General features: G+C 43.9%; 2 protein-coding genes across 3 annotated transcripts in view; one reads left to right on the top strand and one right to left on the bottom strand.

The window, feature by feature from the left end:
- Positions 1-4295, top strand: part of dcaf15 (DDB1 and CUL4 associated factor 15) — a 36817-nt gene extending 32522 nt beyond the window's left edge. For both annotated transcript variants that reach the window (XM_084317969.1, XM_084317968.1), the window contains exon 13: positions 1649-4295. In XM_084317969.1, coding sequence (XP_084174095.1) covers positions 1649-1704 — 56 coding nt within the window. In that variant the 3' untranslated portion in view covers positions 1705-4295. The remainder of the gene's footprint in view (positions 1-1648) is intronic.
- An 835-nt stretch (positions 4296-5130) lies between these two features.
- Positions 5131-16936, bottom strand: part of rfx1b (regulatory factor X, 1b (influences HLA class II expression)) — a 46770-nt gene continuing 34964 nt past the window's right edge. Inside the window, exons 13-18 of the mRNA XM_084319417.1 lie at positions 15775-15872; positions 15485-15634; positions 14230-14441; positions 11549-11702; positions 11190-11235; positions 5131-9259 (exon numbers count right to left, since the gene is read on the bottom strand). Coding sequence (XP_084175543.1) covers positions 9078-9259; positions 11190-11235; positions 11549-11702; positions 14230-14441; positions 15485-15634; positions 15775-15872 — 842 coding nt within the window. The 3' untranslated portion in view covers positions 5131-9077. The remainder of the gene's footprint in view (positions 9260-11189; positions 11236-11548; positions 11703-14229; positions 14442-15484; positions 15635-15774; positions 15873-16936) is intronic.

The following is a 16936-nucleotide window of genomic DNA, read 5'->3' as shown; positions in this document are numbered from 1 at the left end:
TCAAATTAATTAAACTAAATAGAACCCCCATTTTAGGGGAGCAAAGGTCATTTTAAGTTGTCATATTTGATATTTGGTTGTAAATCCTTTGTCATTTACAAATGATTTCAATGCCTGAGGTCTGCAACCGTTAAGTGGTCATTCATGTGTACAGTAGACTCCATTGGAATACTCAAAACACAGTATGGGATATATAGTTTACTCCTGAGTGTTATGTTGTCCAGTAGGGGTGGGACGATACATCGATCCAGATCGATATATCGATCTATTATCAATGATCCAATAGGATCGATGCAACGTAAAAAGATCGGTTCATATTGCGATACTCTTATTTTGAAAATCCTGTGACGAGTCTTATCCGCCCAACAGCACAGCAGTAGCGTCTGAAACGCCGTGTAGACATTACAACAGAGCAAGGCTACATGGTGTGCCTATTTTGCGACCCGAAATAAGTCCCTGCTGTTTTATTCCGCAACGGGTCAAATGCATCTAACATGCTTTGCATCCTCGCCATTCCTTTATGCCCACGTCGCAAGACCGAAATTTACGTTACGTTAGCGTAAGCTAACAAGCTAACCCTGATCAGAGCCATAGAGAGAACAGCAGAGGTCCATTAGTGGGGACTGGGGAAGGGGGGGGGGGCATTCTCCCTTTCTGTGTGTGTGTGTGTGTGTGCGCGTTTGGAAAAACGATGAAGGAGTATATTATATTGATAGTAAATTTACTGAGGATGGACAGATAATGTTCATATTTAAACATAAAAAATACAATACATAGTAAATGTATTCATGATCATCATGCAACATAAAACAATTGTAGGAACGGTTTGGGAGAGGAATGGGTTTTAGGTTGCGTGTTGTGAGTTCCAAAAAAATTTACTTTAAGTTTAAAGCTCAATATATCAAAACGTGGCACTTTACAGTGAACAGGAGGTCTATTTGTATTAAAAAACAATAGATTGTTTTTCATTTAAATGTCTGGAAGAGCTAAAAAATAAAAATGTCATGATATTTCCGTTGCCTTTTTTGAGTTGATCTAAATGTTACTGATTGTGTTAAATGGGCATATAATATCATCTCATATCGATCGCAGGCACCCGAATCGAATCGTATCGTGGCAGACTTTGTGATATCTGCAAATATCATATTGTGATGAAACTGGTGATTCCCACCCCTATTGTCTAGTCCCTGTGGATTCAAAGATCTAAATCATCACTCTCTTGTCACTATAAGTGAAAGTACAGATTTGTGCAATTTCAGTTACTTTTGCCTGTCCAATTTTACTATGGAAGTCGATGGGGAAATCGGGACAAGAGAAAGCCAGGCATTGCATCTGTACTTTCACTAAGTTATAGTTGACAGGAGGGTGATGATTTATGTTTTCTTGGACTGGTCCAAAATAAAACTCTGAGGTCAATTGCATATCCCACACTGTGGAATGTTCAGAACACCTTCAGCTTGTAATAGATGCTCCAATATTTACCTCCATTTCTAAAGGACTGCGCAAATGAGCCATGGTCAGGTAAAACCTTTTTTTGAAAGGTCTCTGGTGCAGTGTGTCATGGTGCGTTGAAAAAGCCTGTAAGATGATGTATAGATAGGAATTCTATGATTCCTGATGCCAGTCGTCCCCTTCTTTTGATCTGTAGGCTCCTCCCTGCAAGTGCTGGCAGATAGTGACCGATGCACCTGGATCGTAAAATGAGGGAGAGCGAAGGGATGTCCGCTGATGACGACAGCCCACGAGTGTCAAAAAACACACGCATTTACATACACACACACATATTGACACTGCCTCGTCTACAGTCCAGAGCATAATCTTACCTGCTAATAGGGAGGTGTAGTCTGACTTTAGTTTCCCGCGCGGTCCACCCGTATATGGATTTATCATTAGGAAAATGGATTATCGGCTATTGTAACAATTCTGCCTCATGAACATTGGCAAGCTTTCCATTTTTTAACAAAATGAGTTCCCTTCTATCACTAACATTATTGTTGTTTTTTTGTTGAAATAAAGGTAGTTATAAGGTTTTTAATTTGTCGTTAAAAAAGAACTACACTTACCAGTAGACTGCCTGTCGTTCAGTGCTGTCGCCGTCAGCAGCGCCAGAGAGAAGTGTAGTTCCTCAGTGAACGAAAACATAAACGTTGTTATTTTGCTACGTTTACGATTAACTCATTGGACGCGAGGTCGCTGTGTACCGTGTGGTAAGAAGGCCACCGCTTTAAAGAATAGGAATACATGGCAGTGTTTGCAGGGCTCAAACTATATTATATATCATAGCTATGGATATAATACTATTGCCCATTTGACATCGAGTATCTCGTTCAATTTGTGAAAAAGAAAAAAAAATTTCCTCAATCCATGCGTTATAAACGCTTGTCCTGCCCGACAAGGAAAACCTGGACCGGACTTTTTTAGATCGACGCACAGCCCAAGCCAGAGAGTTTCAAAGGATGTGCAATACCGGCCGCAAGACGGCAGGCGGCGGTATTGGATGTTTGCAATCTCAGACCCATTCCCAATGATAACATCAGGCTCCCTGGATGGATAATCAATGGAAATGGCGAATAAAATAAATAACGACCAAAACCCGACTATACTCGGGTCTGGCGCCGAACGTTCGGGTCCGGTGCTGAAAGTGTTAATTGCGAATTTTTTCATGTTGAGCTATAGATTGTGGATGAATACATACACACAGAAAGGTACACCATGCCAATGTTCATACTTTATTTGTTTTAAACGAGACGATTTAGAAATGGGTCCTTTGGAAATACATGGCGATTTCAAGAGGGGTGGACCGCGTGGGAAACGGCAATGACGTAACCACTACACCTCCCTATGTCGCTCAGTGAATACACTTTGATAATACTTAATTATTACACCTGTCGACTTGAATCTGTACAATTGAACAAACTATGCTCTGGGTCTAATTCTGTAAAGCAGAGGTGTTGGAGGCAATCTGCATTTTTTTTTTTTTTTTTTAGAATTATCCTTTGTCTTGTTGTAATTGTGTACTGTATTTCAGTATTGCAACCATCAACCAAGGTCGACTGAACAAAGATTATTTTAGGATTCAGATTTTGTTTTTATACATGAGATGTGCTGTTTATTCTAGCGTGAGTGTCCTATGTCTAACTGTATGCAAGATCCACACCTGTGCATTGTTCACCAGGTGCTTTTATCACTAGAATATGTGGGGATGTGTGCGTGTGTGCATGTGTTTAATATGTATGAAGAAGTTGTGGTTCTGGTGCCTCATAGATTCTGCTGCTCCCAGACAAGAAGTCACTTGTTTTCTCATCTATTCCATCTGGTCTGGACCGGTTCAGTCCAGGTGTCAGTGGTCTGTATCTCCACGTTAATATAGAATGAAGCAAATGGAACCTAGAACTGCGCCATGTTGTCTCTTAAAGAGCAACCACACACCAAAAACGAATCTGCATGGATATTTTAGCTGGCTGTCATTTGAAATTATGAGGGTTGTAAAATTGTGCTGTGATTTTGAATGTTAAAAATGATGAGTGATTCTAGAGTATCGAGGTAAAGCTAATTCAGAGATGTTTCTAAACACATTATACATGTTAGAAAATAGTTGCTGTAAACATGTGAAAAGACTGAACTATTGTGTAGTTTTTCACCATTTTTGTGTTCATGATTTTTCTGGGCAGGCCTAAAATTACGAACAATTAGCGCCATACTCAGGGAGGTATAATTAAACAGATTTTGGTAGTCTAATCTAGTTTGCTAGTTAGTCCATTTCTAACCAAGTAGGGTCCATTTGATAGATTTGGTACGTTTATAGCAAAACGTTTGTGATTGAATGGGAAAAGAATGGTGCTTGAGTTGAAAGGGAGCTGTCAATCAACCATGGTCTGACCACGCCCCCACATCAGTTTTATGTAGTGTTACAAACTCAGAACATATATATTCACTTTACCCCAACTTAAGAATTCTGAATCACGGCACAAAATAAACCCCTGGTCATTTTAACTGACAGCCTGCTAAATGAGTAACATCCACATTCAAATGGTTTGCATTTCTAGCTAACATTTTCTAAAAAGAGTAAATTACATCTATGGGCAAAACCCTGTTTCTATTGGCTCAGCTTGGTAACCTTGAACCTTTAGATGGCATTCCCTGTACAGATTTATTGGTGTTGTGTGGTTGCTCTTACATGTTGGAACATTTAGTAGTCTTTTTTATGTCATGGAAGCAGTCAGCTGCTCATCCAATCAAAACCATGCAGTATGGTGACAAGTGAGACTATGTGCTATTGGGATATTTTTGATAAAATAAAATGTTAAAAAGGTTGCTTTTGTATACTTTCCCAAAAGTGGCTTGACATGATTGGTTGAATGTGGATGACTATGAAGCAATGTCTGGTGTAGGCTGTTATAGATTGATGCAGACTGCCCAAATAACCATAGTATCCTTAAGAAATTACTTTTGAAAAAGGAATTTGGAGAGCAATAGCATTTTAAGTCGGTGAATAATAACGCTACAAACTTGGATCACAGATTTACAAATGTCTTAAAAAAAAAGCACAACGGGGGCCTTATTTGTAAAAAGGTTCTTTATGACAATCCTGTTGTAAATTCAAAAAAGTTAACCTCACTTTTATGTTAATGGTGAAAACCCATTTCCACCTTTTCCAAATGTATTCTTAGTTTGAAGTGATTGTATGATGGAATCTAGCTAAGATTCGAAGTCTAAGAACGTTTTTATAAATGCCGCCCCATATCTTTATTTTTAAATATATATATATATATAATGGGCCAGGTTTATGAAATGGCTTCCTGGTTCAACTTTCTTTGTACGCCTGTCCCACAGTGCAAAACTTCCATCAACAACTACTCTTAAAACGAAACGATAAAAAAAAAAAAAATATGTGCAGTTCACTGTGAGATGGGCTGGTAGGACCATGATTGTTGACCACTGCTGATACCTGGAAACCACCATTGTTATGCAGCTAGCCCATGGTACAATACAAACACAGCCAAACTACTTTGAATATTCCATCAAAATATGTCACTTCTTAAGGCAATAATGGTTTAAAAGGAATACAACGTTTGGATATGACAATGTTCACAGAGGTTACATAACATAATATACAGTATGTTCAACATGTCGTTTTGCTATAATTTATTTGGATATGCACAAAATAAACATCAAATTTTAAATGATAAAATCTTGAGAAAACCAGATGCAAGGGAGGTTTATGTACAACAAGCTGGTACTATGGATGCCATGGATAGTGATGTAAGTGCTGCTGATTGGTTGGTATATAAGCTTTGACCTTGTACCATGGCCCAATCACAATCCAACCGCTGTATCTGAAGATTGATTTGGTAGGTTGTAGGAAATCACTTTACAAATTCAGTTTTAAGTGTTCAGACCATATTGTGTTTCCCTCTGTGTGTGTGTGTGTCTTTGTACAACAATGAAAGAATTGATGAGTGACTGAACAACAAAGAGCAAGGTGGGACCATGACCACTCCAGACTGTCGCTGCTTCAATATTTAGCTCACCTACTATGGCTCATAAATATTACAACAACGCCACAGACTACTTTAACAGTATTCTTACTTAGGGCGGCTACGTGGCGTAGTGGGCAAGGCACTCGCCACGAAATGCTGGAGACGCTGGGCTCGTCAGTTCGAGCCCAGCGCTCCACATTTGCTTTCAGTTTAGCTGGTCGTCCGTACTAATACACATTGGCCGTATTAGGGGGTGGGAAACTGATGGGTGGGGATCGGGCGTTGTGGACAGCGACTCCTACAGGTCGGTTGGTGCGCCTGCGCAGTAGAATCAGGAAGTGTCGGGGGCAGCGTGAGCCTCCCACGCGTTACTCCTCGACACTGAAAGATCGAGCTGCGCAGGTGAAAAGATGCGACTGCTGTTACCTCGAGTATCGGAGGGGACTTGTGCTATGTATGACTTAGTCCACATTGCAGCCGGCTTGTGGGAGGCAAGAAACAGCGTCCGTGACAGGGGAGGGTTGAATTGGATGATACGAAATTGGGATGGGAGAAAATATAGAAAAATGGGAGAAAAAGTGGATAAAAAAAACAGTATTCTTACTTATTAATCCACTTTACATAATTATCTTAGTATAATGAGAATAGGCGTTTCAGGCTATCCATCTCTGGTAAAAGAAAAAAAGGCACAGGTAGTCTTATTAGTTGGCCAAATTCAAAATACATGATGGGAAACTAGAGGAGAGCGTGACATCCACTAACAGCTGTGCAGGGCTTCCCAAGGTGTTTAAAGACGAATACATAAATAGCATCTAATATAAGAAACGGTTACATTTTTTACATTAAATTACATGGACTATTTCATTAAAGTTGGCAAATACTGTATATTCGCCACCAGAAGTCAGCCAAGGGGCGGAATGTCCCTTTAATATACTGTGTAAGACAGGGAAGGAGACACTAAACACCACTGTGCAGTATCCGTCCAGACAACACACCACTGTGCAGTATCCGTCCAGACAACACTAAACACACCACTGTGCAGTATCCGTCCAGACAACACACCACTGTGCAGTATCCGTCCAGACAACACACCACTGTGCAGTATCCGTCCAGACAACACACCACTGTGCAGTATCCGTCCAGACAACCACTAAACTCACCACTGTGCAGTATCCGTCCAGACAACACTAAACACACCACTGTGCGGTATCCGTCCAGACAACACACCACTGTGCAGTATCCGTCCAGACAACACTAAACTCACCACTGTGCGGTATCCGTCCAGACAACACTAAACTCACCACTGTGCGGTATCCGTCCAGACAACATTAAACTCACCACTGTGGGGTATCCGTCCAGACAACACACCACTGTGCAGTATCCGTCCAGACAACATTAAACTCACCACTGTGGGGTATCCGTCCAGACAACACTAAACACCACTGTGCGTTATCCGTCCAGACAACACACCACTGTGCAGTATCCGTCCAGACAACACTAAACTCACCACTGTGCGGTATCCGTCCAGACAACACCACTATGGGGTATCCGTCCAGACACCCTTCTTGCAGGAAGGAAAATATATACTGTAGATCAAGCAGTGACATGTCTCACAACGTCCAGTGTGCAGATGCAGCACTTTCAAGGCAATTGTAGCCTATGGTGTCTTCCTGTCTTTATATGGCAATCAGGTCAGTGGTTAAGGCAAGGGCAGGTGGTAATCACGGACAAGAGGCTGGATCACGAGACTTCAACACGAACGAGAACCTCTTACACCTTCATGGTGTTGTAATACAGGTGCACCGATTCCGATACCAGTATTGGGGATCGGATACTACTCAGTACTCTGGCAATAGAAGTCCTAGGACAATGATAATGAAACCATGTTACTATATACTCAAACTAATTTCAGTACTTGCACAGTAAAAAGTGGTGTGAGTGTAGCTTTAGTGTTCTAGGGAGGACTCTTGAGATCCAAGGCGGTGAGACGATAGGAAAGGCACAGGAAGTATGGCGAGGATTGGCAAGGTTCAGGTGCCCGGTGAAGGCAATAATTGCGTTTACATGCACGTTAATATTTCCATATCATTCAGGATAACTTGAGTGTTCGTTTATGGGCCGGTGCGGTCAAATTACATCATCCGGTTTGCCATAGTCGGTATAAGCGCCAATCCCAACTATGAGAAACCCAAATATAATAGCTGGGATATGCTCATATTTGCCAGGATACAGAAGCATATAAAAACACTTTATCCGGTTTACCATCGGGTGTTTTGGTCTGCAAATTCAGTTTCCACGGGAATGTCTTGGCAACACGTTGAGAATAATAAACAAACATAATAAACATACAAAACAAATGCTTAGTCCTGCCCTCGTCCCTATTTTAAATGTTCACACGCATATACACATACATGACACCGGTTTAGTTATAAAACGTACAATATATACTCACACCTTTACAAATGACATTTGTAAAGTGCAGAGTGACAGGGAGAGGACTGACGGCGCAAACACACCAGACGTGGGCAGGCAGGCGACTTGCGGGGGCGGGAAGCTAATTTTATCGCTTCGGTTGGAATTTGAGGCGTGCGCCACACGCATTTTCACAGTAATACTCAATATCTGCATTATTACCACACATATAGATGTTGTTCAACCAGCTAATGTGTATGTATCTTTCCCAATACAAATAAACCATACTATACTTTTTCAGGACTACAGTCACACTGATTTCATCATTCTAAAATTCATTCTAACATTCTAATTAATTAGATAACGGGTTATACATGCAAAATGGACAACACTGGAACTGTTCATCTTAAAAAAACGGGGACTGACTTTGCATATAGACTAGGCATTTACAGCTGTTCCAATGTAAATCCGTGCGCTTCCGCCCGCTCTGAAGTCAGACTCGGTGTGGACGGCCACGCAAGCTATTCTCACGAAACCCGCACGCGCCCCTGGTGTGTTCTCGGCGTGAGAGTGACAGGGAGAGGACAGAGTGACAGGGAGAGGACAGAGAGTGACAGGGAGAGGACAGAGTGACAGGGAGAGGACAGAGTGACAGAAGAGCGACATGAGACTCTCCAGTTGGAGCGATGAACAATACAAAAGCAACGGTGAGAGGGTGTGCAATAAAATCAAAAATAAATTCACATAAGAATCATGATTATATCGCTACTGATTCAAAAGCGATTCACAAATTCCAAAAATCTGTTTAGAGATTTTCTTTGCCTTGCTTTGATTGCCTGTAACATGTTTCTGTTCAAATTACTGCATTTCTGTTTCATATTGAGTGGACTAAACTGGAAAATAAATCTTACTGAAGGGCAACATTGAGTAAAGGTTTACATTGGATTCAGTGTGATTTCTTTCTTTGAGACCTATTAAAGTGTCTACCGCAGTCGATTGGGAAAAGCAACTCAACTCAAAACAGCAATCTAGAATAAAATCTATGCATGTATTGAATCGAGAATCGATTTTGAATCGAAATGTGACGACAAGAACGGAGTCATGAGATTTCCCGAATCATGCACTCCTAGTGTGTTTGGGTTTGTATGAGCTGTATGTCTTTGTATATCCAAGATGGTGTGTGTGTCAGTCAGAGTGCGCTGACGTAAACATGGTCATAGTGTTTGTCCGGGGCAGCTTGGTGAGAGGCTCCAGAGACTGCTCCTCCTCCTCTTCCTCCTCCTCGGCCATGCCGGCAGAACTGGACTGCAGCATCAGCTCCCCGCCCTCCTCCTCACTCTCGTCATCCTCCTCTTCCTCTTCTTCGTCTGACAGGATTACATTTAAAAAAAGTTAATGTTGGTTCAAGCAGAGAGCCACGATGCCTATACTACCGAGCATTCAAGTCAAGAGTCAAGAGTTTTATTTGTCACGGCATACAAGTATACAATGAAATGCGGGGAGTATTGCCCACAACGATGTGCATAATACAATAGTAATATATAATAAGAATCCAATAGAACGACATTGTGCAATAAACAAGTAAACAAAGTAGGGCATATCGGTATATGTACATGAGTTATTTACAGAGCATGGTAGGACATGCTAGGTCCTGAGGTAGTGCAATACACTGTTAGCTACGGATGAGGCACTGGGTCTTTATGTACACTGTTATACAATGCTATATTATACAATCTCAAGTTATACTATACTATTCTTAAAGTGACCTTTCCTTTTGTAAAGTGGCCATAAGTGTGAGTGTGTGCAGCATGAGTGTGTGTGTACTCATGTTAAAGTGGCTGCTAGTGTGTGAGCGTGTACAGTGTGTGTGTTGTGTGTGTGCTTGTGTGTGGAGAGTTCAGTGTTCAAGGCTCTGATGGCCTGGGGGAAGAAGCTGAGCCGAAGTCTCTCTGTCCTAGTTGCTGGTGTTCGCAGGCGTTTGCCTGACCGCAGCAGCATGAACAGGCTGTTGTTGGGGTGGTGAGGGTCTTTCATTATTCTGCAGGCTCTGGATTTGCACCTCTTGTTGTATATGACCTGCAGGGGTGGTAGTGCAATACCCGTGGTACGCTCGACTGAGCGCACCACTCTCTGTAGGGCCTTCTTGTCCTGCGCCGTGCTGTTTCCATACCAGGCAGTGATGTTTCCAGTCAAGATGCTCTCTACAGCTCCGGAGTAGAAGGACTGGAGTATCTTCCCAGATACTCTGAACTTCCTTAACTGTCTCAGGTGGTAGAGGCGCTGCTTCGCCTTTTTTTTACGACTTAGTCTATGTGTGTTGTCCATGTCAGATCCTCTGAGATGTGGACCCCCAGGTACTTGAAGCTGCTCACCCTGTCCACGGTAGCCCCGTTTATCCTCAGTGGTGTGTGTGTCCCCTGCTGTCTCCTCCTAAAATCCACGATCAGCTCCTTGGTTTTACCAATGTTCAGGAGCAGGCTGTTGTCCTGGCACCAGCGTTCCAGTACCTCAACCTCCTCCCGGTAGGCCTTCTCGTCGTTGTCCGAGATCAGCCCCACCACCACTGTGTCGTCCGCAAACTTCACTATGGAGTTGGAGCTGAACTTGGCCACACAGTCATGTGTGTATAGTGAGTACAGCAGGGGGCTCAGAACACAGCTCTGGGGGGACCCGATGCTCAGGGTGATGGTGTTGGAGGTCTGACCCCCCACCCTGACCGCCTGGGGCCTTTCACTCAAAGTCCACCAGAGCTCAGACCCAGCTCGATCAGCTTGTCCACCAGTCTGGTGTGGACTATGGTGTTGAACGCTGAGCTGTAGTCAATGAACAACAGTCTCACATAGCCCCCCTTCTGACGGTCTAGGTGAGAGAGGGTGCTGTGCAGTACTTGGGAGACCGCATCGTCAGTGGCCCTGTTTGGCCTGTATGCAAATTGCATAGGGTCCATATCACTGGGGAGGGAGGCACAAATGTGATCCTTGACCAGCCTCTCAAAACATTTCATGGCCACAGAGGTGAGTGCCACCGGTCTGTAGTCATTGAGACCTGTTGGGGAGGGTTTCTTTGGTACTGGGATAATGGTAGACATCTTGAAGCAGGCAGGGACCACTGACTCCGCCAGGGATCGTTTAAATATGGTGGTGAACACAGGGGCTAGCTGGTTAGCACAGGACTTAAGTATGCGTCCTGTTGATGTTGAGCAATGCATGGATTTAAAAAGGTGCCAGAAAGCACTACAGAAGTTGAACTGGAAGCAGAGCTTGGGTGCGAAGGAGAGAGGAAGGCTGGGTGAGTTACCTTTGTCCAGATCTGAAGAGCTTCTGTTCTTGCCAGCGCCGGCAAACTGAAAACACGCAAGAGAGGATCAGAAACGCACTGTTCACCATCATTCAATGTGTACGTCAGGGTTCGAGTCAATCCACTTTCTATTAAATCAACTAATAATAGGGGTATTCATTCTCAAATCATTACTCTCTATAGAATGTGTATAGGACCTTTTTTCTTTTTTAATAGCAAACAACTTTTACAATCCACATCCTGAGTCAATTAGTAAACTGAATCCAACCCTGGTCTGTGTGTGTGTATGTGTGTAAGATAAGATATTCCATTATTGATCCCCTTGGGAAATCAATAATCATGTGTGTGCGTGTCCCTACCTCTCCCATGACAGCGATGGGCGTCTCTCCTTTAGCCTGGGCCACCCTGTGCTCTATCAGGTAGTACATGTACTCGTCGTACAGCAGGCGGATGAGGTGGAAGGAGCCGAAGCTGGCGGCGCTGCGTAGAGTCAGGTCCCTGATCACCATGGAGCTGCAGCGCGGAGGAGGACGGTCAGGAACCAGGTCTCTGTCTCTGGTTACATCCAAACTCACTGATACCGCTTTTATACAGCGCAGATACCAGGTTGGGGTACTAAAGGATACCTACCAGGCTGAAATACTGGATATATTACTACATTACTAATATACAGACTTAGGCTTAGGGCCTGGCTACATTGATCTGTTGTGTCTACGTGTTTATAAAAAAAAAAAAAAAAAGTATATTTATTTAAAACACAAATTAAAAAAGTGCCTCGTGTCTCTGCCAGATTTGTGTTCGTTTTGACAGAAAAGTTCAGAGAGGAATTCACTTTTGGACCACCCAAGTGCACACATTACTTTAACACTTTGAGTGCCAGAGGGCGCTATGGGCATTGGGCCGTTGCGTGATTTTTTTTCGTAGCCGTAGTTTGCGAAGACACTCTGATTGGCTAGCCCGCGTACAGCGAAGACCCTCTCTGATTGGTTTAGCTCCGAAGGGCTCTTCCGCCTTGTACATATATATTCTCTGCTTCGAAGTGGTTATGCTTTGGCCCTCTTTCGAAGTGGGTTATGCTTAGAGTTTATCTTTAGAGCAGGGCGATGGACCACCAGCCCTGATTCCAAACTCTAAGCATAACCCACTTCGAAAGAGGGCCAAAGCATAACCACTTCGAAGCAGAGAATATATATGTACAAGGCGGACATTTCTATCCCAGAGCCCTTCGGAGCTAAACCAATCAGAGAGGGTCTTCGTTGTACGCGGACTAGCCAATCAGAGAGCGTCTTCGCAAACTACGGCTACGGGAAAGAAATCACGTGTGCCAGTGCTCTGTTCAATGAGGAGAATGCCGTGTTTGCAGTGCTGAAAACGATATTAAAAGGTCCCATGCATTATAAATGGCCTTTTCCAGTGTTTAGCATTGTATCCTAGCAATTGGGGATTATTTCAATGTGGTCTGTGTCGTTAATTATCATATTGACTCATCAGTCTAGTCTTGAGTTCACGAGATCTTCCCTCACTCAACTAAGCTGTTCTGATTTGATGGTATTGCTGACGTGAATAAGGTACTGATTTGCAGTAACGCCCCCTCTATGGTTGTAGCGCATAGTGTAACCCGACACTTCCTCAAACGGGTTTTGACAGAGGTAGAGAACGAGCGAGCGAGAGAGAGAGATAGAGAGGGACCGGCGGGACCGTGCAGAAGTGTGTGTAAATGTGTGTGCGCCATCTCTCTCCCTCGTCGGAGCATTTACACACAAACTTGACTGCGTGTGTGTCGGGGACGCATCTCTCCTCTCTCTCTCTCTCCCTCTCTCTCTCTCACTTGCTCGCTCTCTCTCGTATGCATCACGCTGTGTGGGTGACTGTCACTGAAAGCGCTTATGGGCGGAGCCCATCCAATAACAGCCTGAAATCCTGAGGCTGAAAAATTATGCTTTTGAGTACTTCATTAGAAATATAAAACAATGAATTTTTTTGAAAATAACCTTACAGATGTCTTCCATAGACTCATAGGAATTGTGTAAAGTTGCCCAAATAGTGCAAGAAATAGCAATGCATGTCCCCTTTAAATATTATAGCTATGGATCGTTGTCGATTGTCAGTGAGTTTCTTCCAGTCAACATGCAAAAAAACAGATAATTCTTTCATCCGTACATTTCCGTTTATACCGTGGTGAATATGAGTATAGTTTAAGTGATTCTGAGTAATCCCAGGAAAAGACGCTTATCGAATCATCCTGAAATCAACGCTAGATTATCAGTATTATCTTTCCTCATGCACGCATGAAAGGTGGTTTAGAGCGGGGCACCCATCCGTGCCGTGATGTGACCAACGGGACACAGCACACACACATTCCACACAGACAGGCTTCGATCGCGGGATCAAAATATCGGATCAACGCAAGATTGGTAATATGCAAAAAGAATAATCCAATTATCTGATCGCCATTCCAAATACTGGTCACTGCAGTCTGTCCCACGTTCTCCAGCATTGCATATGAACGAGGGGGGAAGGAGCCTAGTCGATGTATCGTTGTAAGCGCTCGTCTTGCTGGAGTATTTAGACCCCGCCTGCACGGCTCAGCCCAGAAAACAAACTACATCGTTTCAAATGGAGTGCAATAGCAGCCGCAAGGCGTTAGGCGGCAGTATTGACCGTCTGCGATCTCAGACACATTCAGAACAGCATGCACAGGCTGCCTCGATGGATTATGAATGGCAATAGCGAATAAAAGAAATAATGATTAAAACCCGACTTTTCTCTGGTTTGGCACCCAACGCATGGCGAGTTAACCCGACTTATCTCGGGTTTGGCCCCGAATTACTTAAGTTCTAATTTAAAAACAAACCAACGGACAATAATAACCTTCCATCTGTTTTATCTCCGTTTTGCGATGGATCAATGTTGGCGGCAGGCCATTAGTTCTCGGAAAAAGTGATAGATTGATCTTTCAGTGTTTGGTCCTCCAACCCCCCCCCCCCCCCCCCCCCCCCCCCTCCCCCTCCTCCTCATGCACTAGCCGTCCATGTCTCACCTGTAGAAGGACCACCTGAGCAGAAAGAGCTTGGCAGCCTTGGACAGGGCGGTGGGGTTGTGCTGGTAGGGCTTCAGGGCCTGGGACACCACGCCGTCCAACCAGGTGGCCCACTGCTCCAGGGAGTTCTGCTGCTGCAAGGTCAGCTTGAAGTCCTGCTCCAGACGCTGCACCACATGGTCCTCACACCGACACACCCACGATGCCTGCTCCTGAGGGGGGGGGGGGGGGGGGGGGGATGTCAGTTTGGAGGAGGTAGGGAGAGACATCTATAGGAGCTAGTGAGAGACATCTATAGGAGCTAGTGATAGACATCTATAGGAGGTAGTGATAGACATCTACAGGAGGTAGGGAGAGACATCTATAGGAGGTAGTGATAGACATCTATAGGAGCTAGTGATAGACATCTATAGGAGGTAGGGAGAGACATCTATAGGAGGTAGGGAGAGACATCTATAGGAGGTAGGGAGAGACATCTACAGGAGGTAGGGAGAGACATCTACAGGAGGTAGTGAGAGACACCTATAGAAGGTAGGGAGAGACATCTATAGGAGGTAGGGAGAGACATCTACAGGAGGTAGTAAGAGACATCTATAGAAGGTAGGGAGAGACATCTATAGGAGGTAGGGAGAGACATCTACAGGAGGTAGTGAGAGACACCTATAGAAGGTAGGGAGAGACATCTATAGGAGGTAGGGAGAGACATCTATAGGAGGTAGTGAGAGACATCTATAGAAGGTAGGGAGAGACATCTATAGGAGGTAGGGAGAGACATCTACAGGAGGTAGTGAGAGACACCTATAGAAGGTAGGGAGAGACATCTATAGGAGGTAGTGAGAGACATCTATAGAAGGTAGGGAGAGACATCTATAGGAGGTAGTAGTGAGAGACATCTATAGGAGGTAGGGAGAAACATCTATAGGAGCTAGTGATAGACATCTATAGGAGGTAGTGATAGACATCTATAGGAGGTAGTGAGAGACATCTACAGGAGGTAGGGAGAGACATCTATAGGAGGTAGTGAGAGACATCTATAGGAGGTAGGGAGAGACATCTACAGGAGGTAGGGAGAGACATCTATAGGAGGTAGTGAGAGACATCTATAGGAGGTAGTGAGAGACATCTATAGGAGGTAGGGAGAGACATCTATAGGAGGTAGGGAAGGAGAAAGAGAGAGACAGATGTAGAGACATCTATACTGTATCTACAGGAGGCGGGGGGCGGTGGTAGAGAGATGGATAGTGTTCCCTCAGACCTGGACGTTGGTGAAGTCGACTCGGTTGAGGTCGGAGAGCATCTGGCTGATCTGAGCAGAGTTCTGCAAGACGGCGCGGGCGGCTTGGGCCAAGTGGTTCAGACTGGTGTAGCGACGCAGAGTCTGAGAGAATGAGCACACACACACCACCTGGCGATAGAAAGGTCAGAGGTATCATCGGGAGACCACGAGAAAGAGACCTCTATGAGGTCTACCTTCAAATTACTATCCCCTGAATAGGTAGGAGTACTGTAATAAGAGTGAATAGCGTCACATGCACACACACCTACCTTTATGCGCACCATCTCGTCTGGGATGTTCATCATGGCGCTGGTCAGCCAGCTCTCCAGACTCTTGGCAAAGTTGCGTATAGCCTGAGTTAAGGCACCTCACACACACAGAGAGGGAGAAAGAGAGAGGGGGTTAAGAAATGTACGTAAATACAATATATTTTAATCAAGAACAAATATGGACAAAGAGCTGGATATCACCAGAGTTGGACTCAATCCACTTTCAGTTAAATTAATTCAAACTGTAATTGGAAACTTCTTTAGTTTATTTGCTAATAATGGAGTGTTGATTCTCCGCTCCATGTTGATGGATTGGTCTGTGTAAATGACCACATTGGTCAAGACGATCAACATTTACTGTTTTATAATGTTACGTTAAGGTTCTATTTTGGAACCGTGCGTTAAAAATCTCGTATGTACTTTCAGGTAGTGTCCACATAGGGGGAATTCGTCTTTTGTATGGTATAAAGGCTCGTCACAAGATCCTGTTTGTTCTCACGAGACTTAAACCCAATGCAGGAAGTAAACTAGAAAGACCTACGGAGCGCACACAGCGATACTATCCACACTACTTAAGAAATTAACACCCCTTGGTAAAAGCGGAATAAGTTTTCACGGTGCAACGAGAAGACGTATTAAAGTGTTACAGTGCTGCAATGCTAAATGCAAAGAAAAGAGAAAATAAAATAAAAAGCATCTGTACGAAACTAAACCGCATCATTATTTCTACACCATGCCGGGGGGCGTGAATACTTTCCCTAAGCCAGTTGTACTTCCGCGTTCGGTTTGCGCGATCTGATTGGCCACTGACGTTTCTCTCAGCGCCCAATCGCGGCCTAACTTTCAGAACTTTCAGTTCCACAAGTCCGTCACATCAGCTACCTACCTGCATCAGCTACCTACCTGCATCAATATACTACTAACTATCAACTAACTCGCTACCGCCGTGCATCAATATACTAACTAACTAGCACATCAATATACTAACTAACGTGCTACCGCCGTGCATCAATATACGCCGTGCATCAATATACTGCTACCGCCGTGCATCGCTACTGCTACCGCCTGTAAATGCCCAGTCTTGTGCTTTGTCACCACCTGTCAATCTGTTCTGTTATTGGTCCATGATGGCAATAAATTGATATAGACTTTATTCTGTCAA

This window comes from Notolepis coatsorum (genome assembly GCF_963971535.1).
Source record: "Notolepis coatsorum genome assembly, chromosome: 7".
In the NCBI taxonomy this organism is placed as follows: Eukaryota; Metazoa; Chordata; class Actinopteri; order Aulopiformes; family Paralepididae; genus Notolepis; species Notolepis coatsorum.
Note: the sequence above shows the minus strand (reverse complement) of the source record. Positions and strands in the feature narration are given on the sequence as shown.